The 22,689-nt window shown below is 47.0% G+C and overlaps 2 protein-coding genes across 2 annotated transcripts; one reads left to right on the forward strand and one right to left on the reverse strand.

Annotated features, from left to right (window-relative positions):
- Positions 1-10,281: 10,281 nt before the first annotated feature.
- SERTAD4 (SERTA domain containing 4) lies at positions 10,282-21,192 on the reverse strand. The gene is made up of 4 exons (XM_036834652.1): positions 21,093-21,192; positions 15,953-16,144; positions 14,601-14,716; positions 10,282-12,784 (listed from the first exon to the last, which is right to left on the reverse strand). Exons 2-4 carry the CDS (start codon positions 16,125-16,127, stop codon positions 12,014-12,016), a joined length of 1,062 nt encoding a protein of 353 aa, XP_036690547.1. The 5' UTR covers positions 16,128-16,144; positions 21,093-21,192; the 3' UTR covers positions 10,282-12,013.
- LOC118880996 (translation initiation factor IF-2-like) lies at positions 20,117-21,083 on the forward strand. The gene is made up of 2 exons (XM_036825290.1): positions 20,117-20,472; positions 20,648-21,083. The coding sequence occupies exons 1-2, from the start codon at positions 20,117-20,119 to the stop codon at positions 20,955-20,957; spliced, it is 666 nt and encodes a 221-aa protein (XP_036681185.1). The 3' UTR covers positions 20,958-21,083.
- Positions 21,193-22,689: the final 1,497 nt, after the last annotated feature.

Here is a 22,689-nt window from a genome sequence, read left to right on the forward strand (position 1 = left end):
AGACTGTCATACAGAGTGAAGTAAGTCAGAAAGAGAAAAACAAATATCGTTTATTAACACATATATGTGGAACCTAGAAAAATGGTACAGATGAACCAGTTTGCAGGGCAGAAATTGAGACACAGATGTAGAGAACAAACGTATGGACACCAAGAGGGGAAAGCGGTGGGGGGGGGGTGGAGGTGGTGGTGTGCTGAACTGGGCGATTGGGATTGACATATATACACTGATGTGTATAAAATTGATGATTAATAAGAACCTGCTGTATAAAAATAAAATAAAATTAAATTAAAAGATTAAAAAAAAAATGTGTACCTTGAATTGGCCTTGAGGGGAAGTTACTCTTTGCATAAGGGAGGACAGGGCAAGGTTATCCCAGGCTAAGGGAGAACTAGGGGTGAGGGCTGGGAGATGGGAAGGAGTGGATCAGCAGGAGAGGATACTGAGAAGACAAAAGTGGCTGGAGCAGATGCTTCCCTACAGGGAGCAGGAGGTGGGGTTGGGCAAATAGCCTGGGCTGAAGTCTGGAGGGCACTGAGAGGCCTGAGAGGTGAGGAAAACTGCTAGCCTGGTGATTTTGGACAATCAGCCATAGAACGGATGGGGAAGGAAGGAATGCCTGGAGGCAGATGGGGAAGGAAGGAATGCCTGGAGGCAGATGGGGAGCTTGTGAGAAGAGGTGAGGTCTGGGGTAAATCAGGGCTGTCATGGTAGTTCATTTCCAATTTAAAGATAACTAGAGGGAGAAAACTGGCCAATTATGGGACAGAGGGAGAAGTTCAGGGGACTCTGAGACTCCAGCTGGAGAATGTGGACAGAGGATCCCTCCCCACAGCTGTCCCCCAGCACAATATGAGGCCACCCAAATCTGGGGTCTCCTGTGCATCCCCCCAACACTCCTGTTCTGCAGGCCTGGCTTGGAGCTAGCATCTCCCTTCCCAGCTCCTCCCTGCCCCCTTCTGCAGAAAGGCTCAGACAGTCCCCATTTCTCCAGCCTCTTGTTTCTCTAATTTTATGATTGTATGAAAATAAGGTTCCCAAATTGCCTTTAATTAGCTTTAATAAGACAGCTTTTTTTCTAATTAAAATGATTATTAAGAAACCATTTACTGAGAATGAACGCAGTTGTCAGAACGTAGGAGAATTCTGAACTCTTAATAACAGCAGCCACCACCATCCCCTTTAGACCACCGGTTCACCTGCCGCACTCCTTAACTCCGGTGGGGTGGCACTCAGGCTAGGGGCCCAGGGTTTCAACCCTCTTCGTCTCCAGGACACCTCCAAGAGCAGCTGCTGCCTGCATTCCTAGTGCGGCTCCTTTCTTCGGCACTGGGGTTCTTACTAAAGACTATGGCCCTGGTAAGTAAGCACCGGGGTTTGCCTATCAAAGAGTCTGTGCAGCTGAGCAAAGCTGGGCAGGCAGACAGAGGACGGTGAAACTTGGAGATTTACTTCATCTCCCAGGGGCCTTGGTCTCCCAGACGGTGAGAAGGGTGAGTGGGCCCCGGTGGCCTGAGTGGGAGGCCTCTTCGGCTCTAGAGCTTGGCGATGCTAAGGCGCCTGATACAGGCTGCGCGTGTGGAAATGCAGACCTCCGGGTAGTGGGGAAGCTTGGGACTGGCAGAGCCCCGCAGCTCGTTCAGTTCTCCTCCCCTCCCTCTCCGGGAGGGCTGTGCAGGCAGCCGAGGCCAGGGACTCCTGTCACGGAACGCGTGAGGAGCCTCAAAGGCGCCCGGGGCCCGCAAGGAAGAAGCGGGCGCGGTGCAGCGAGGCGAGACCCAGGCGCTGGGCCCGAGGGGCGGAGGTGTAGCTCCCTGGTCCCCCGGTCCCCGGGTCCCCGGCTGCAGCGCTCTCTCCCTCCAGCCCCCACCCCGCCCCTGGCTGCGCAGTTGCCGACAGCTCCCGGATGGCGGCGAATGGCTTGTGCCGTCATTTTCCCTTCCTGTAGGGAGGGGGCTGGGGGCCGCAGTCTGCGGAGGGCTGTACCGAGAGCCGGGTAGATCGGGAAAGGGGCGATCAGGTCGAAGGTGGCGCAGAAATCGGGGCTGGAGGAGAGGCCCTGGGCATTTTCTAGGGACGTCGTCTGGTCTGTGTCTGCCTTCTCGGGCCGTGGGTCCTTCCAGGGACCTGGTCAGCTTGAGGTCTGCTGCGCATTAAACAGCGGTGCTCGTTTTTGTTGTTGTTTAATGTCACAGTGGAAAGAACGTGGGCTTCTAGTCCCACAGCCCTGGGCTCCAATTCGGTCGGCCGAATTACTGCTTTGTGACCTTTTGTGATACTTAACGGAGCCTTAGTTTCCCGACAGCTTTCTTCCCACGGGCAGCTCTAAGGATTATACGCAAACACTGAGATGAAGTTGCCCAGTCGGAAGCTTGAGACCCACGCGCTAGTGTGGGAGGAATGTGCACTTGACCTCAGCCAGTGAAGGCGAAGGCAAAGCTTCGAGGCCCTAAACGCAGGGCTCGGAGGTCCTTGCCTCCGCGGTCGCTGGCTGGCGGCCGGGTCGGCCAGTTCTCACCTGTTCTCACCCCAGGGGCGGGTCGGAATCCGCGAGGGCGGATTAGGAGACACCGCGCTGGAGACCCCCGCAGGGGCCTGTTATTAGCTAGTCGGGGGCCGGGGGCTTTGTAAAAGCTCCCCAGGGGGTTCCACGGGGCCGCCAGAGTTAAGAACCGGTGATTCCTTTCCTCTCCAGGGAAGGAATAAACAAAGAGGCCTAGGTGGGGAGGGAGTGAAGGGAGCTAGTGGGTCCCCTCCAGTCTGCAGGTGGCCTCTTCACATGCCCACGGCCACAGTCACATGCACGCCCATGCACACACTCACGCGCACTCGGACCCACAGCATCCCTACACAGGCGCGCGCGCGCGCACACACACACACGCCCACTCACGTTGTCACGGGCACTCACACCCACACGCACTATTTTCTCCGGGCGAGCCCGGCGGCCGGGACTCTGGCCGACCTCGCGCTGGCGCGGACGTCTGCAATGGGGTCCCGCCCTGCAGCTCCGAGGGTCGCCGGTCCCGCGGCCCGGGGTGCGCTGCTGATGACAGCGCGGCTTCTCCGAGCCCGGGGCTCTCGGCAGAGCCCCAGCCGGGCCGCGCGGCGCTCGCTCCGGCTCTTTGTTATGCTAATTCCCCTTCCCAGCTGGTGCCAGCTGCCTGCACAATGAGCGCCCCGAGCCCTCGCCAGTCCTCGCCAGCCAGGGAGTGGGGGCGGGGTGTGGGGTTGCTCTGCGACCTGCGCTCTGGATCCCAGCTTGGCCCAGCCTGGCGGGGTGGTGGGCTGCTCCCCTCGAACGCAGCTTCCCCTCCCCCACGCTAGCAGGGCCGCGCCCCTCGGGGCCTGCAGGGCATCCGCTGATTCATTCCAGTCACCCCGGCTGCCTGCCTTCCAGGTGCCAGGGCTTGATGAAAAGTAAAAGGCTCCTCGGCGGCTCGAGAGCAGTGCGGATGAAAGAGAAGCAGCCGCCTCCCAGACCACACAGCTAATCCTCCCGTAAACCTCGAGCAAATAAGGGGAGAGGAAGGACAGGCCGGCTACAGATGTGGAGTGCAGCCTCCGGGGATCCCCAAATTAAAACTCGTGCAGGGGAAGCACTTGGACCACCACCAAATGACACTAATTGGGTTACGGGACCATAATCTTGGCTCATATGAAAAAAAAGAATAAGTTACAGTCGCAGCTGCAAGGACTGTCTTCACAAAAAGAAGGGGGAAAGTCCGCTATTTCATTACTCATAAACATGAGAGAGAAGAGGGTTCTCGGATCTCCTGCCTGCGTAGGACAGGCAGGCTGGTTGCTTGAAGGGGAGGACAATCTTGTGTCAGGAGGAGCGGCGCTGCGCCTGGCTGGCTCCGAATGTGTGGAGCTAATGGGCTAGTGGATGGGGGAAGCCCTCTCCGGGGAGGGGGAGGGTAACGGTACTGAGACACCGCGGGGGAGCGTGGTTTATCTGGAGGAATGCATTTCAGGCAATTGGTTAGCAGCCATGTGCAGAATACAATCATCTGGACGAAAACTCAGAGATTTATTCTTTAAGAAACATCCAGAAGCAGTATCTCGGTTTCACTGGGGGGAAAATAATAAAGGCATACTGGGGAAGTAAAGGAAGGAGTGACACGTGTAGAAAATTCAAGTGAAAATCTTCAGAAAGATTTCCGGTTGTTTGAATCACAAATGTCAGGGCCAGAAGAGACCAAGGCCCTTTGAGTGGAACCTCATCATTTGACAGATGGGAAATTAAGACTCAGAGAAGTTAAGGGCTTGTTGATGGTTAGACGGCTAGTGAGTGGTAGAGCCAGGCAAGAACCTGTCTCCTAACTCCTAATCTAGAGCTCTCAGCATACTTGGTTATATTTCTATGGTTAAGAAACAGAAGTCATTTGATCAGAAACCAATGCAATAGACTATAGGTAAAAAGTTAGAAAATTTTAGAATGAGTTAAACCGTGTCTGCTCCATAATGAGCATAAGGATTGGAAATCAATCAATTCTTGCAAACTCCACCCCAGGGTTCTTCCTAACATTTATCTATTCATTCATCCATTGCAACACCCAGATAGACAGATGGTCCCAGGATTTCTTTATGGGTCCTTTCTGTGCAGACTAATACCTTTTCCAGAGAGATCCCCCCCACACACACACCCGCCAATGCCTCATGTCCCTTGCACATTAAGTCATCTTGGCTAATACCAGCTAGGTTAAGGCTAGACTGGTTAAGAATTCTAACTGAGAATGCTTACTGGTTGGAATACTACCCGCTGGAAAATAAAAAATCTACTCCAGGGGACTTCCGTGGTGCGCAGTGGTTAACAATCCGCCTGGACTTTCCTGGTGGCGCAGTGGTTAAGAATCCGCCTGCCGATGCAGGGTACACGGGTTCGGAGCCCCGGTCTGGGACGATCCCACATGACGCGGAGCAACTGAGCCCGTGCGCCACAGCTACAGAGCATGCGCTCTAGAGCCCACAAACCACAACTACTGAGCCTGCATGCCACACCTACGGAAGCCCACGCGCCTAGAGCTGGTGCTCCACAACAAAGAGAAGCCACCGCAATGAGAAGACAGCACATCGCAACGAGGAGTAGCCCCCGCTCTCCGCAGCTAGAGAAAGCACGCGCGCAGCAAGGAAGACCCAACGCAGCCAAATAAATAAATTTATTTTTTAAAAAATCTGCTCCAGCTGCTGAGTTTCCAAGTAAGGGGAGAACAAGAGTCTGGAGATGGCCAGCCTGGATCTCCCGGGGCAGGTTGAGGTGTCCTCCCCCACCCCCATGCCCCTCTCAGCTGTTCTGCTAGCTCAAATGGCAACTACTGTGTCACTTATGAGATCCTAGAGCTCGGTTGGGAAGGAGGAGAACCTGTCCCAGAGAAGTTCTGGAACCATCACGGCACAACACTGCATTTTCTCTCACTCTGGCACCAATTTCTCATTCTCAAACTATATGGTTCAGTTTTGTCCTCATTTCAGTCCTAACAATCAGCAAGCATCACTACAGGTGATGTACCTCAGCTTATTGAAAAATATATACTCTTGGAACATCGAGAGAGACAGAAATGTAATTTTAAAAATGAAATCCTATTTTGAAGTCATCAATTGGGCTCTGAGTTTAAAGGCAACATAGAAAGAAATGAGCTCTTGAAGTAGGGACAACCACTCCCTAGTTGAGCTGCTTTTAAACTTAGATCTTCTAAGTGGAAACTGTATCGAAGTTATTTTATAACTACTTTGAGGCCATGTCCTCGAAGTTATAATTATACAGAAAATCCTGCTTTGGCCTCCATTATCAGATATAGGAACATAAGGAATAATGCTTGGTCTGTATTTATTTACTCCATATTGTATTTTTTTCTGAGGAAAAACTAGGTCTAAGAGAATCATTCAATATAGTAATTGGATAAACTTGAACTTTGGCAAATCCTAGGGATGAATCAGAGGTCAGTGGTTTTTAATCTTTTCATTTGTAAAGGACACCTCTTACACCTTTCAGGTAGCCAATGTTCTGAAAGATACTATCCTCAAAATAAATTTATTTATTAGGAAAAATGCCTTCATTTTCCCAGAATTTCTTCTCAGTTTGTGCTGTGTTAACCCAGAGCTGATTTAATTCCAGCCAACGGTAAAGAAATCTGACAATGTAAAGAAATCTGACAATTTCCTGCACAACTGCTTTCAGGAAATTTTATGATTTCCAATAAGCTTTTGAAATATTAAACATATCTCAGGAACACCAGTGACTACTTTCATAGCTGTCTAAGGGTCCTGGGTCCCCAGGTTTGACACCATCCCTCTATTTAATTTCAAACTTGCTGTACAAAACCCAGGAGGCTGAATACTTTCCCCGAAAAGGATCTGGTACTGTCAGCTCCAGCTTTCAGGGGGTCCAGGGGCATTAGCGGAAAAGTCATGGAGGCTCACTGCTATTTCACACCCATAGTGCGTGCCCAGGCAAGGTCAAGCCACTTCCCCAATATTAAAGTCTTTAATCCTGACAAACTGACAAGGTGGGTATGGCATGCCACCCCATTTTACAGACAAGGAAACTGAGGTGCTAGGAAGTAAAGTAGCTTGCTGGCCAAGGCCAAGTTTGCACAGCTACACTGGCAGAGCTGGAATTTGCATCCAGGCAGTTTGACTCCAAGTCCCGCACTCTTAACCCTCTGCTATATTCCAATTTCACGAGAAACCCACAACCACTGTGCCTGAACTGAATAGGAGAGATGAGCTAATGCCTATACTTAGTCACAAAGACAGTTTGGTTGGTTTATTGAAAAGCACAGCATCTAAAGACTTGAAGAACAACAATGAGAACCCCTCCCAGCTCCCAGAAAGGACGGACAAGCCATTTCTCTCTTTTAGTACCTGAAATGGTTTTTCTTGTCTTCATAAAGAGGTTTGACCAAAAAATTGCCTTCTTTCCTTTTTAATCTTTAGACTTCTCCGTAAAGAAAATGAATACACTCCTCTGTGCACGTGGAGTGCTGTATTTCCCAGACTTCTTCCCCTCCACTCCATCAGAAATCAACTCCCCAACCTTTTGCTGAAATCCCTTGCCTTGAAGGCTGTCATTCTCCATCTTTTCCTTATTATGCACACAGGGGTTGTGTGAGTTTGAGGATGGTATAGATGCCTGAGCACTGTGCCAGATGCGTTTCAGAGAGATCTGCTCACTTCTTAATTGACAGAATACAAGGGATACGTCACATCTGAGCTTAGCTCATTGCAGTTGCCTCAGAAGACATCTGCAGAAAAGTACCGTGTCTAGAAGTATCCGGGTTGGCTTCATGTGTGAGCTGACCAATCAGATGGGGTGGTGGAGGATCACACACCTGATGCCTGGACTCAGCGGCTCCCATGGAATGACCTGATTGGAGGCAACTCCTGCTGAAACCCATCCCCCCCTCCCCGAAGTTCTGCTATTTACCCACTGTCTTGGGATCTCAGCAGGAAGCAAGATCACAACTTACATCTCTGCAGTTCTTTTCTGTGTGTGTTCTCCCCCCAAGATATGGCATTTTATAAGATTTCATAATGTTAAATGAAGGGAACAGTTCCATTGAATGGGGTTGAGAAATACGGGAAATTTCATGAGAAACGACTAATTCATCTCCATACGTTCCATCAATTTCATTGTGGTCAAAAGCAGGTGTTTCCAGGCTGTGAATAAGTAGTTTGCATTTTAAAAATTAACAAATTGGACCAACACCAAGGAAAAAAAAACAGCAATAGACAGCCCACCAGAGAATTGTTTACCAAAGAAGATGAAGCTCATGGTGATGGTTTGCAAACACCACCAGACTAGCTTGTGTAAATTCTCTTCGTTTAGTCCTCGTTCTTCAGCCTGTCACAGATACTGAAGGGAAATGCAGAAACAGGAAATTACAGACTATTTTAAACAGCATGTTTTATTAAACTCACTTGCTGATGCACTTTATGGCAGGATGTGAGATTCAAGTGTTCATAACTTACATCTTTGCAAATGCATTTCCTAAGTGAATTCTCCCAGCTAAAATATGGCAAGTACACAGGGCTGGAAATAATCTCTAAACTAGTAACTGATTTACTCCAGGTCATGTAGCTACGTCACATAAAATGGAGACGTTTTAGCCAAGTGAAGAGAATATACCTTGCTTATTCACTATACTATAACTAAGAAAGTACTGGAGGCATCGTGCAGTTAACTTAAAAGATCCTTAATGCATTTATTTTAAACCACAGAATCAGAGCAAAACAATCTTAAAATGAATTCCTAGAAAACATACATTGTCTCTTTTATAATTTAAATATTGATTTCATTCTTCTCTTCACAGGACATTTCTGTGTCTAGTTTAAACCATCATTATTGATGCCATGTTGAATCCTTGTTTTTGAAAAGGCCTAGTAAAACTGGCAGGAATGTGATTTCACTACAAATACAATGACTACAAATTTCAGGGACTGTCATAAAAGTGGATTTGAACAACTAATTATCTTCAAAAACGTTTTCTGCTCATAATTTGTTTGAGGGATATAAAAGCTTAGCTGCGTTGCAAACAAATCCTCATATCCCTGTCTGATATTTATTGTGAGGCTGGCACCTCTTAACACCCATGTCTTCTGCAAGTTGTTCTTGGCTCTCTTCTTGATACACAGAAAGGAAGTACTCAAGGGAAGCTGTAGTGCAAGTTCACGTTTGGAGGGATGGGTAGCCATGCTTTGATGGAGTTATAATCTATGAGCTCTAAAAGCAAATACCTTACATTCACTCGCTTCAGCATCTATTTAACAAAGTAGCAGGTAAAATGTTCAACATTTCCATTGTCTTAAAAGATCAGGCCGAAGATGCTTTACCCTAATTATTGATTGTTGTCAAATAGTCACTGCCACTAGGTTTAAGTTTTTCCTAGCTACCTTCCTCCCAGGTCCCTGTCCCTAGGACACCTTCAAGGTGAACTATAGAATAATAGGATTTTAAGAGTGGAAGCATATAATGATACCTTTGCCCTTTTAAAGGGCCTTTGCCAGGCTATCCTCTACAAATCACATACTTTAAGAGAGGAACGACCAGAGGCAGAGGTTAATGATTTGGTTACAGACATGCACCTAGATGCCTAGGGGAGTAGCAATTAAAGGCACACTTGGGGAGCTGGGCCATTTTCTTAAGTGAAGATTTCCCCTCATTCGACTTTTAAAAGTCTGGATTCGGCCATATGAGGTTTTCCTTAAAGCAAAGAAAGCAGAGCAATAAGAAAAGGTGTTACTTCCAGCTGGAGAGACAGCAGCGTGCTGTGGAGGGCGGTCTTAGCTTTTCCCATCTCTGAGGATATAACTATAGAACCCAATTCATAGACTTAACTATGAAGGGGAGCCTTGACAACTCTGCAAAATCTAACTTAATATCTCTTGAGTAGAAATCACAAGGTAGGCACAGAGGAGGCTCTAACGCTTTCATACCAACACCGGAAACATTTTTGTTACTTGGATGGGTGTTTAGGGATTATTTTTTAGTAAAGAAAAAGTATGCTGGAAATGTCCTAGAAACAAAAACCTGATTACTAAATATTACACATTTTAATGCTGCTGGATTCAAAGACACCCGTCATCCTGCAAAGAAGCGCTAGTGGGTTCTGTGGAAAATCACCAACTCCATCATTTTACAGCTTTGGCCACCATTATCGAGTAATGCTGGGGGCTTTTAAAAAGCAAAAATGTTAAGTCCTTTCTTTCATATTTAAATGTTCATGATGTATTACACTCACAATAAGAATGCTACTTTTGGCAAATTAACTAGCTTCCAACTAGCTTGCCCCTTTTATCAAATGAAATATTAGCCTCTAAGAATAACAATAATACAGAATTGCACGGACTACTACCGGCAATAACCTCTGTAGCTATTTTAACCGTTTACATATGGGCCATCTTCTTGACAATTTGACATTTCATAAAGGAATCAGCTAGGATTCAGTATTTCTAGCTTCATGTTATGCTATTTTTTTCAGAAACTTTATAAAAATGAAAACCTTTGGATCCTTTCAGATAAAACCTTATCGATCACAAAGCACATCATTTACTAACACTGTGCTCTTAATCAACAGAAATCTAAACCTACAAACTAGGAGCATTCTGAAACACCTGTTAGATGGGCCTCTCAAAGTACACTTTAACTTTGAAAACGCCTGTGTGGCCACTGCCCATGACAGTTTCTAGACGTTTTGAGTTTTTTAAAGGAGAAAGAGCAACGGAAAAGAGAAACATAGCCAACAGTCATTAAAGTAAGAAAATCTGAATGAATTTTGATCATTTTAATAAATATATATCAAGAAAACTTCACTTTATTACAACAACACATTCATATACAAGCATCTATCATCTAAGTTTTCAACATCAAATGTTTATCAAATATTGAAAATAAAGGACAAAACATCACTAGACTATTCAGCCATAACACAAGAACAGGTTTTAAAAATTGGTCCTTGTGGACATTGTCCAAATGATGATCCTACTCATACACTGTATGAATGAGACCTATATTTAATATTAATAGCAATAATAAAAAAGCTTTATCTTGGAGAAACTGGGAGGACTTACTTACTTCCTCCGTTTGGCATTTGGTTCCTGTGAAGTATTGTGTAAGGAGGCCCAAGTCAGCCAGTAACCTTGGAAATGGGAATACAGTTTAGCAGGAGGAGTTGGCTGGTGTGGAAGGAAGGATGGTCAGAGGGGTACTCTGGTACCTTGCCAATACACAAATGAAAGAAATGATTGAGAAAAACGACCAAATACATAGGAGCTTTTGCCGACTGAGTCCCATTTCTCCAAAATAACTTTCCCCAAACTAAAATCTTTACATTCTTTAAGATAAAACCTTATTGATCACCACATCATTTATCAACATTGTGCTTCGTAATCAACAGCAAAAGTCATATATAAAAAACCACATGCTTTTATAATCTAAACGAGTGAAATGATGCAAAACAGATTAAAGTATGATGCATGCCACTGGTTCATGAACTTCATTGGACAAGAAAACAAAACAAAACAACCCAAAACCCAGAAAACCCAAACCCCAGCAACAGACCGTTGCCATAGAAAAGCTCGAGCAGCCAGTGCTGGTTTCTAACAGCTCTGTCTATTGTTTCCTCCATCCCTTTCTAAAAATGCCAAATCCGAAAGCAATTGGGCATCAAAAACAAAGGAAGAATAGAGATGTTGAATCAAAAGTTGAACGCAATAGTTCGACATTAACGGTTTCCAAACAATATTGATCCACCCTGTGTTTTTTTGTTTTCCTGTTTGTTAAATCCCTGCTGTACTCTGATTTATCCTTAATTTTCACACTGGCAAAAATTAAGATAAAGTAAGGCACCAAAAATCGCCCTGTATAATATATCTCTAAAAGCCTCATCACCCATCACAGGCAAGCTGGGAACTTGCAGGGATTAGCCTCTACTCATATTGTTGATTGCTGCCCCTAGACAGGTGTGCTTCATTACGTTCTATCCTATTTTCATCTGTCACACAAGACTGTTGAATTCAAATACTTAACAGCACCAGGAAGCCATTTCACCTAGCTCCCTGTCTTCAGTCTTTTAGTCAGAAAAAAATACTGTATCATAAAGAAGAAGCAGACATTCCTTGCTGGTTATATTGATTTGCTTACCAAATAACTACCTAATTAAGTGGCAAACAGGTGGAAGGTTCTTTGCTAGTGACAGGCTCCTGGAGGTCACGGAAATATCACAAGGGCACATTGCCCCCCGTTCTAATCTACTGATCTTTTCTGTAAGAAAACTAAGATATACTTTTAAGCGTCAACTGTTTTCTCGGTAACGTCACCACATTTATAAGTAGCTCGCCGATGCCTACTATACAGATGTTATATGCAATCTGCTCTCCAGGCATTAAAATGACATGGCATGTTCATGGCATAATTGTATCAGTTGTACAAAACTATAAAATCCATTCAAAATAAAATTCATGAGAGCTAATTGATCATGCTGTGCATGCTTCAAAGTTTCGGTGAGAAGGTGGCTCATATTTTACTTCCTTTGCTGCAGCACAGTTTGTTACTTGGTGAAGGCTCCTTTTTCCTTAAGGACTTTTTCCACGACTCACTTACATTGCTTTTTTCATTATATCCAGTCTCAAAATAATCATAAAATTGGCCTTTGCACTCAAAAGCAAGGTCATTTCCCACAGGTTCATGGCTTAGGGGGCCACCATCCCTGTTGGTGTCATCATTTGCTTTCTCATTCAATTTGGCCTTTTCCTGAACACCAAGTGACCTCACATTAGTAACAAAGATTTCATTGGCAGGTATCTGGCCATCACCCTTGTAAATGGGTGCACTGCCTACATCAAAATCCACCTGGTGGGAACAACTCGGTAAAGGCAGAGGGGGAGAGGAAGAGGAAGATGAGGAGGAGGAGGAGGAGGAGGAAGAGGCAGTGGTGGAGGCATTTCCGACATTAGCATTGACAGAAAGGGGTAAATTTAGGTAGTGACCACCACATTCTTGGTACAAGCAGCAGGCATGAAACTTTTCACACTCCTCTTTGGCCATCCGAGGTCGCTTCCGGTAAGGACAGTCTTGAGCCATAAACCACTCCTGGGCAGAGGTGCCATTGAAAGAACAGGCAGGAAAGCACCAGTTATTCTGCATGATAATTTCTCCATGGATCCTTTTCATCAAATTGTTTATAAGGACAGATCTTCGGAGGTACACTTCAGGATCATCGATAAACTTTAGCTTTTCTAAGGACATATAAAGGATGTGGGCTCGTTCCTCAAAGATTGAGATGGTCTAAAAATCAAAAAAAGGAAGAGAAAGCTTAGGAAATGGTTTATATTAAAATATCATCACAGCACATTTCTCTCTCGGCAGTTTCTGAGTCTGGGAATGTTGTGATCTTGTTTCCCCAGGTTCATTTAGAGATGCTGTCCCAGGGGCTGCTAATGTCTCCCCTTCCCAGCAGACTCACTGGTGATGTTGAGCATCGGGGAATCCAGCCACAGTGCAGACCTCGGCAGGGACAGGTCAGGATGTCTGCTCTTTTACGGCTCAGTGAGGGGGATGCCGAAATGCACAAAACGAATCTATGCTGTTAGAAGTCAGGAGAGGGGGTTCTTTGGAGGGCAGAGAGGTAGTGACTAGAAGGGGACACAGGAGAGGTTCTGGGTTGCTGGTTATGTTGTTTCTTTATCTGGATGTTAGTTATATGGCTATTTCACACTTTGTGAAATTCATCAAGCTGGACTCTTATGACACTTGGGCCTTTATGTGACACATATATATGTCAATATATGCTTTTTAAGATGCCAACATGCAGGTCATCATAAGTATACTTCAAACCCTGGCCTAGCCATCAAGGAGCATGAGATCTGGCTGTCAGATAAGTAGAAATCTTTGCTTCATAGGGGGGCAAAAATAATGAATGAGGCTCAAACCCTAAAAGGAACTGTTGGTTGAAGGGCCAAAGTAGGCTTTTTCTGGTGTTGGGCAGGAGGAAAGATGCAGAGAGGGAGTCAGAGGACTCACTCCTGAGCTGTGTGATACCATCACTGTGTGATCATTGCTACAAACCCAGTGGCAATTTGGAAAACTGCTATAAGCCACAACACAGAAACCAAAAAGGACTTAAAATGCTTGTCACCTGGGGATCAGCTCTTCCAGGTCATAAAAAAAAAAAGCGCCAACCTGAGGAGCTGTGAATTAAACCAGCCCAAGCTGACCTAACGGAGGAACTACAAATGCAGGGGAAAGCCCAACACCTGCCAATGCATGCTGATGACTTTTTATGAGCAGAGTCAAAGCAACATCTAAAGGGGTGGGGTGGGGGAGAGGGAGTAAGAAGTGAGGAAGATGATTAAAAAATTAAAAATCTTCTCTGCGTTTCAAAAAACTCTGGTCTGGGTTATCCTCTCCTCGGTTAAATTAGCAGATTGTTTTTGAAAGAAGGTAGCCATAACTGGAACTGGTATTTCAAAAGCTTAGATAACCAGTTTCATACTTCTGTGCACTTTCCCAATCCTGTTATTTTCTTCTTATACATGCAAAAAAGTTAGCTTTGCTCTTTTCCTGGGAATGAATTATATATTTTAACAAATGAAACATGTGTAATGAATGCACCATGAAGGACGTTTCTACTTTCATGCACACATTCAAAGGATGGTGAGTCCCCCGCTGAGAGGTCAGGAAAAGCCCTGGGTGACCACCCCCGTGTAGGCACATACATGTGGTACTGGCCATGGTAGCTGGAGCTCAGATACGGGGAACAGGTCAGGAAAGAACAGGTGCATTTCTGCACATGGGAAAGCACCAGTCGCCATGACCCTTAATGCAACTTGAGGAAAATGAAATCATTAGTAAAAAAGACATTCTTCAGATTATATAATTTTGTTATTTCTGGGCAGAGGAGCTCTTGCTGGCTCTTTCTTCAAATACTTGTGAAAAATAACACAGGACCCAAAAAAGTGACAACGATTAACATGGCTCTTCTGAGAAGTGGCTCATTTTCATTGCTTGGGTGGAACACTTTAATTTCTGGAAATGGATCAAGCAACTGTTGCTAAGTATCTTAAACTCTTAATAAAAATAATGACTATTTAAAAAAACATACTTTATGGCTACAGCTGCTGAGTGGTGGGTGAAAATCCTCTTCTTCCACATACTTCCTCTTAAAGTATGTGATCTTGGATGTTGTTATAGGATTTGAAATTCCCCTGTAATGTGATCCTGTGGTAATAAATCAGATACGACAAATGACATGCGGTTTGCCAGAGGTTCTCCAAACAAAATACTTTCCTTGCCTTGCCTTTTAGAAGATAACTTGGCTACGTATTTGTCTGTACATGTGGTGATTAAAAATAAACATTAGTCTTAATAGTTGCTATCATACAGAATCCTGTGACCCAGGCTAGGCAAGGATTTCTAGACAATTATAGAGGAAAATGACATATTTCAGCATTTACTAAATACTCAGAATCTTAACTCTATGCACAGGCAAACAGCAACATTCATAAAGGGGAGTAGTGTAATAATTCCGAAATAATATTAGTATTTATTCCAATTATTTAATTAAACCCATCATAATATAACACCACTGTTCAGATGTATATATCTTTAACTGTAAACACTAATAACCAAATAACATTTAAATATTACGGGCTCTCAGTAAGTAAGCAAATTATTATCTGCACACTGGAGTCATAATATTCCTTCTTTTAAAATATAAAATTTAAATTTTTTAAATTTAAAATTAAAATTCAGGGCAACAAAAGTCCTTTTTGCTCTCAAAAATGTAACATATCAACCATGAATAAAAATAGGGTCTAATTTTTAAAGACCAAGCTTTTAATCCTTTTTAGCAAATCTGACTTCAACAAGTACTCATTTTACATTTTAGGTTTTTGTTTTTTTTCCAATCACTGGTACTACACAAAAATCCAAAGGAACTCACCTTAAAGTATAAGAATAAAGAATCAGGGAGAACATACTTTTTTCTGGTCTTAAAAAATTTTTTTTCCTATAATACCAAAGCCTATTGCGCGCTTAATAAAGAGAAGAGCCACATAGCTGCCGGCCCAAAGTGCAGATTCCCTTATGTCTCATGGGATAAAGATTTCATTGTCAAGCCCACCAGGGCTTGTGTAGCTCTGAGAGAACCATATAGTTCCAGAAGGTAGAAAACTGAAACTCAAACTGAAGTTTCAAGATCTGGTTTGGTTCTCTTAAAAATACAGATGCCTGACTTTTACCCGAAGCAGCAGCACATGGAAACTCAGGTTGGAATGCAATTAACATCACTCCTGGTCCTTTCCCTGGAGCCTTGGGCTCACTTATGAGCGGTACACAGGCAGCCTGGGACGTCCCTGGAGCACGAGCTCTCTCCGCTCAGAAGGGCACCCCAGACACCACCATTGCCCATCAGTCTGGCCGCAGAAGGCAGCAGGGGAAGGTCAAGGGCAGTACCTGCCAGCGGGGGACCAGCTCCCCGGTCTCCCTGCAGAGGAGCCTGTGCTGGCCCTGGGGGGCTTGGGCCTCCGTAGCTGTCAGCCTCCCATAGCGTCTGGTACCCGGCAATTTCAGAAGCTCCTTCCGAGACAATGGGCTCGCAGAATCTATTCATGGACAGAACCAGAGTCATCTCTGACAGCCTCAGATCTGGAAAAAAAAGAAAACAGCCCTAATCAAGAGCAAGCCAGGGGATGGCCTTGGCTCCTCCTTCCTTTGCTTTGGGAAACTTTTACGTCTCAGTCCTCCCCTTTGCCCTGAAACATTTTATTATTTTTTCAAAGAAAACCTCAGCAAACTCTCTTGCTGCTATTAGCTCAGCCTCTGTGTTCAGCAATCTGCATTTCATGGGCGGATCTTTAAAAACCCCATTTCTTATTGTTCTCAGATTCCCCTCAGCCCTCTCCCAGACAGCTGCTTTGCCTCCTAAACACATTTTCCTCCTGACCTTCCCGCAGAAAATGTACCGCTAAGAGGCAAGGCCAAAACCCTTGCCGCTTCCTTTCTATTAATAAGGCAAAATCAATTTTCTAGTCAATCCCCTGAGAGTCTCCTTTGATGAAATCCGCTAATCAATCAAAAGAAAAGGAAGGAGGAGACAGGAGTCTTCCCCGGAATCCCTACTGATGCTCTCAGGTTCGGTCTGTTCCACTGCCCGCTGCCCCCTCTTCCTCTGTTTCTGCAGGGCCAGTTCCTCTACAACATTCTGGGGCTCTCTCCACTTTCTTCTCCCAAAGCGAAGCAGACAGAGACACACTTGGTAGTTGTTTCCACCAGCCCTGATTGGCCTGAACTGGATCTGCCTCCAGTCAAAACACTGAGAGATGAAGACAGAAAATTGGCTCCAGTTTCCAGCCGTGAGCTGCAGTCCCACAGGAGCCAAGCACAACATCAACGGAGCAGGCGGAATATTAAACAGGAGCCAGGGCTTCAGGGCCAGAGGCAGCGGACAACTCTACACCGCAAAGCCCAGAGGCGAGGCAGAAACTTTCCAAGAGGCAAAACACCACTGCCCTTCTGTGCAGTTCACGCCCTTCCCTAGGGTCTGCGGGGAAACTGGAAGCCTCTCTACTCTTGGGATGCGCCCTGGGCTCCTCGGCACCTTGGGTGGTGGGGGCCTTTCCCTGGGGGCTCAGTGTCTTCACCTGGTCCTAAGTAGGGCTCAAAGTGGGGTCCAGAGTGAGTGCAAGGGAGAAGAGGATCTAAAGCCAAAAGACCTGGGGGCCATAGATCAGTGGTGACTGCAGATTAGCCTCAGTGCCTATATTATCCACCAATTCCTTTACGAGACCCAAACCTCCACTATCTCACTTTGCCATTTAAAGAACTGTCACAAAGAGCGATGACAGGCCTGCTTTCTTGAAGATTGATTGTCTTTCAAATAGATGCTAAGGGTCTAGTTCTTGCTTTCTTCTCCAAATTATACAGCTTGTAATGTTTGGGGGAAAGAGTGAATCTACTATTGTCTCGTGGGAGACTATTATTACCTACATGTTATAACAAGGGTCCACTTCCAGGTAAAAGGAGGAAGGGCACAAGGGGAAGGGGAAATAGCTTCATTAAGTGACAATGTCCTTCTGGCTAACAGAGCAACTCTTGGCAGCAATGACTCCGTCACCCAGACTTCTCTCTGAGACCTGAAATTCTGTCCCAACCTCACTGAAGACGTAAGCCAGGCCTTCTGACATACAGGGGAGGTGTCCAGGTCAGTGGCTGGAATTAGGACCCAGCTGATTTGGGCTGCTAAACTACCTACCCCCTTTCTTTTAAAATGCCCTCCAAAGAGGCAGCAGCAAGGACTTATTTGAAAACCTTATTTCAAGAGAATAAAAAAGGTTCAATTAATTCTCTAAAAAGAAATGGTCGGACATGCCATTTATTCTGTCCTTTGAGTCATCAATCAAGAAATTTAGACCACACTGATTTCACAAACTAAGCCATTCTATCACCCCTCAAACTCGACATCCAAACAAGGTATTTATTTCCTGGAAGACTCTCATGAAATGGTCCAATTTCTTAACTTATCTAAGAGACAACTATATCGGGAAGTGCTATTGCCAGGAGCACATGAATTATATAGCTTTTTCTCAGAGTCTGTAGCCCTGTCTCATTGACTGCAACAGTATTTTCTCGCTTGAAATTTACACTCACTTTGTGCTGGATTCTGGGAATAAGATCCAAGCTTTTTGCCTACATGGAAATTTTATTACATATAAACCAAGGCACGTTGACAAATCCATATCCCATAAGACAGAGAAGCATTTGCAGGCCCCTAGCAGCAATTACTTTTGTTTAAAAGGACATTATATGGGCCCTGTGCTATTTTATGTTAGTAAGAGTTTGTTTATATTTTAATGACTTATCCTTGTAGCTTTTTGGTTGTTAAGGATTTCAGCGTTTCTATTTGTTAGTATTGTTTCCGGCACAAAATTCTACTCATGCATTTGAACTTGAAACATGGCACAATAGTTTTTATCTTGGCTGTTTCTTTCCTTTTATGATATCTAGTTTCAGTAAGTTTTTCTTTTTTTGAATGGGAAACTTTTACACACAAATTCCTAAACTGGAGAGGTGAGTTCCAAGAGTGATTTATGTAAGTCCGAATAAAAAATAAATGAGTTGGGATTATTTGGGAGCGGGGAGGAGATTTTGCAATTGAGTCTTCCTAGTCTATCCAGAACTTACACTGGGATGTTAGGAAATTAAGAAGGCAAGTTTAACATTCATGAAATATTGGAGTATGGGGCACGAAGCCATGATTCTTTTTATTTGTATTATATGTACAGATCCAAAGTGTCATTTTTTCTCAGTACAATGAGATTTACGTTATAATTCTGCTACTGAGTTCAGAAGTTGAAATTCACAAATTTATGTGCTGTTAATACTAGAGTCACAAAGATGTACATGTATAGTAAATTTTGTTTTTTTTTAACATCAGCGGTGAGTGAATTCAAAAGAAGGGTGTTAAAGTGTGTTTTGTCTACACAAGTGTTTAAAAAAATAAAAACTAGAAAGGTCCTAACCTTTTATCCTCAGGCTCCCGCATGTCTGTTTCGTCAGCCAAGGGAATGTAGTAGAATGACACCTCAAGCATTCCCAGAAGGCCAAGGGCTAAAATGTCAAGTTTTTCCAGCAAATGTTCACAGTAAAGTTACCAGGCATTTCTATACAATTTGTTTTTTCCAGATGAGTTGGGCTTCTTCTTTCCTTGGAGCCATGATGATGCTAATAGAAGTGGCACACATAACTGGGTAGCTGCAGATTCAGTGATGCCTTCCATCCAACAGGCGATACTGGTCACTCTTTGCCCACCCCTCCCCCTCATCCATCATTAGAAAACATTTTATTAAGAGCATTATAGAAGTTAGAGGTCTGATTCCAATACTGAAAAGCAAGGAAGTAAAGGGCTGGTATTTTCGATACACCTTTGACACTGCCGGTCTTAGCTGTCCTGCCCAGGTGGAATCAAGCCCTTGACCTGACACTGTTCCTAACAAGACCTCAACAGCTTGTCCAGCTCGTGGTAGTGGTGGTGGTGGAAGGGGCTGGGTGGGTGGAATGAAATCCTTCAACCCTTCTAAATAGACAGATACTACTTTTCTACCAGTCCCTGCAGCACACCTGTCTGCCCTGGGAAATGCATTTCCTCAGCTGCAGCTCTGAAAGGCCAAGATCTTTAGGTCGGGTCCTGGGGCTGGAATGCGGGTGCTGAGCAGGAGGGAGACGAGGGGGTGCCCGGGTGTCCGAGCCCGGGCGCCAGGTCTCCCCATCCCAGGCCTAAGGCTGGGGTCCGAGGTTTAGAGACCCACTCCCTGCAGGCGGGCAGCAGACACCACGTCCGAGTTCCCACACTGACACACCCTCGGGTGTCGGTGCCGCAACCCAAGCCCCTCTCCGGGGAAGCGGGCAGAGCCCTGCAGGCCGCCGACCGAAGGAGAAAGTAAACAACACCCCAAGTGTCTGGGAACAAAGGCAAGTTGTCTTTCCACGGTGCTGGAGCCGTGCGCCTCTCCTGAAGAATAAGAGCTATGATTATTCTTCCTTTTCTTCTTCTTCTTTTTTTTTTTTTAAACCAAGTTTCCTTCTAAGGGCAATAAACACCAAAGGTAGGATTCCAAGGAAATGACTCACGGCGGTTGGCAGGGCTCTAGAGAGGCTGGCCCCGGCCCGCGCTCCAGCCCGCAGCAGATGCCTGCCCGGCCCTCCCCCCTTCGCCGGCCAAACCCACTCGGAGCCCGCGCCTGCGGGATCGCCCTGCGCATCCGTTGGACCCGGGCGGCCAGGACTCTGCCCGTGCCTCCCGCAGGCGCCCGCCGTGTCCGCGACACCCTCGGCCGCGGGGCCGCCTCTCCCCCCGCCTCTGTGGTCCCGGCCGGGCACTCCGGAAAGTTGCTAGGGCAGTGGAGGCGGGAGGGGAGGCAGGGAGGAGAGAGGCGGAGGCGTGGACCAGGCGGGCAGCAGCCGAGCCCGCCGGGGAGGTGAGCTGAGGACAGAGGAGCCGCCGCCGCCCGCAGCGCGGCTCGGCTGCCTGGGAGGAGAGTGCGGGGGCGGAGGTGGCGGGGGGGACAGAAGGTGTCAGCTCCTGCAGCTATTCCTTTTTCTTGCAAACGCGCGCTCCTGACATCCCCCATCCCTCCCTCCCCACCTGCCAAGCGCCGCGGCGTCCAGACCTGGTGGCATCCCTCCTACTGACCCCCGTCCCCCAGGACAAGGGAAGAAGCGGCCACCGAGGACCCTGGGGTCTCACCAGAGCCGCGGTCCCCACCCGCCCCTAGACTCGCCTCGGTGCGCGCGGGCTGCAGCGCGAGCAGCCCTACAGGCGGCGGCGGTTCCCGCCCGGGTGAAGGCTCCGCGGCGCTCGCCCTCCCCGGGAAAAAAGCCCGCGCCGCCTCCGCGCCCAGCAGCGCCCCGGCCCCCCAGCCGCCCCGGGTCCCGCTCCGGCCGGTGCGCGTCCACTCGGTGACCCCGGAGCAGCCCCGGGGCCGGAAGGGCGCGCGGGAGCCAGTCAGCCCCAGCAGACGCCCGAGGGGACCGGCTGTCGCGCTCCACCCGGCCCGGCCTCTCCGCCCCCGCCGCCCGCCCCCAGCCCGGCTCTTACCGCGGGGTCAGCCGGGAGGCGGCGGCCGCGGCGCTCGAGCTGCTGCTGGCCCTCTCCGGGCTCGGCGCCAGCCCGGCCGCCGGTGCACACTCGCGCGGGTCCCGGCCCGGCGGCCCGGTCGGCGGTGGCCGCTGGAGCGCGGCGGGCGAGGGTCCCGGCAGGTCCCGCCGCCGCGACTGGGGCGCTGCGCCGCCGTCGCTGCAGACGGTTATGGTAATGAGCGGCTCTGTCTAGCGAGGAGCGTGTGAAACCCGTCAATCCTGTTTGCCATTTCCCCGTGGATTTCCGAGGAGAGGTTCTGCAGGATGCCCCCAGGGTGAGAAAAGGAACATGACAAGCGCGCCCGCTCTCCCTCCCTCCCTCCCTCTGCTCCCTCCGCTCCCGCCGCCGCCGCCGCCGCCGCCGCTCCTCAGGCAGCACACGGGGCGCCTTCCCCTCACCCCAGCCCGCCCCCTGCCTTCTTCCCTCCTTCCCGCCCTCCCTCCTTCTCTCCTCCCCTCCACTCCCCTCCCCTCCCGGTGCCCGGGGACACGCGGGCCCAGCTCCAGCCCGCAGCCCAGACCCCACGCGCTCCCGGGCTCCCGCCCCAGCCCTGGGGGCTCGGCTCCAGCCGAATAATGTATTCACTCTGCAACCTTCTGAGATGTCTTCTCTTTTTTTATTTGGTTTACTTTTTTGTTGTGCGTGCGTGTGATTTAAAAGAGAAAGAAAGAAAGAAATCTGTGCCTTTCCCACCCTTTGCAAAAGACTTTCTTCTCCTTTGCCACAGCAAACGGAGATGAGAAACAGATGCCTTTGCAGGACCAAGCAGTTATTCTCCCCTCGCCGCCCGCCCCCGCCCCCGCCCCTCTGGAGCTGTATATGTATAAAAAAGCAACCTTGGTCAGACTGCAACTTGAATTGGCAACTCCTTCTGGGTGGGGAGCCTCAAGGGAAAACCTCCAGGAAATAAAAAAGTAATAAAGGAGGCTGTCCTTGGTCAAAAGAATGTAATTTAAGCCCCGGAATCACATTATTTTGCAAATAGTAATTTTTCCCTGTATTGGGCTCAACTGGAGTTTGTGTTTTGAAACATTAATTCATAACTTATGTCTAGGGACCCCTCCATAGTCGAGATGGGTCATTTCAGGTGTAATGAACACAGAGGCTTGGAAGGCATAGACCTAATAAAATGGGGGGAAGGCACCTGCACGAAAGTGTTACAAAGACTGTAATGTTTGTTTACTGCTACTATGCCAGATGTGCTAAATATAACACTTCTTTAAAACAGAGATCCTCCGACTGTGAAAAACCAAACCTCTTGCTGCCTGGCTCCCTAGGAATCAAGAGGAGGCACAGACTGAAAATCAGGGAGAAAAGGAACAAGATCAAGGATGAGGATTAGCATCTGCAAATTGAGCCCTATCTAATTTGCATGTTTATTTCTTAGAATTGTAATTAAATTTCTGTAATAAATGTTTTCCATTTCATTTGTACGCTTAAAATTTGGGTGACTGACATGCAGTTAAGTGAATTTCTTTTTTTTTTTTAAAGCAAATGTAGTTTATCCAATAAGGCAGCAAACAAATATTAAACATAATTAGAACTAATCTGCTTT

This window comes from Balaenoptera musculus, chromosome 1, assembly GCF_009873245.2.
Source record: "Balaenoptera musculus isolate JJ_BM4_2016_0621 chromosome 1, mBalMus1.pri.v3, whole genome shotgun sequence".
In the NCBI taxonomy this organism is placed as follows: domain Eukaryota; kingdom Metazoa; phylum Chordata; class Mammalia; order Artiodactyla; family Balaenopteridae; genus Balaenoptera; species Balaenoptera musculus.

Excerpts from the sequence above, each read along its gene's own strand:
- LOC118880996 (XM_036825290.1), top strand. The coding sequence starts at position 20,117 with ATGACTCACGGCGGTTGGCAGGGCTCTAGAGAGGCTGGCCCCGGCCCG. Across the intron at positions 20,473-20,647 it reads CAGCCGAGCCCGCCGGGGAG|CGCCGCGGCGTCCAGACCTG; the intron begins GTGAGCTGAGGA and ends CCACCTGCCAAG.
- SERTAD4 (XM_036834652.1), bottom strand. The coding sequence starts at position 16,127 with ATGACTCTGGTTCTGTCCATGAATAGATTCTGCGAGCCCATTGTCTCG. Across the intron at positions 14,717-15,952 it reads AGCTGGTCCCCCGCTGGCAG|GATCACATTACAGGGGAATT; the intron begins GTACTGCCCTTG and ends TTATTACCACAG. Across the intron at positions 12,785-14,600 it reads TCAGCAGCTGTAGCCATAAA|ACCATCTCAATCTTTGAGGA; the intron begins GTATGTTTTTTT and ends TTTGATTTTTAG.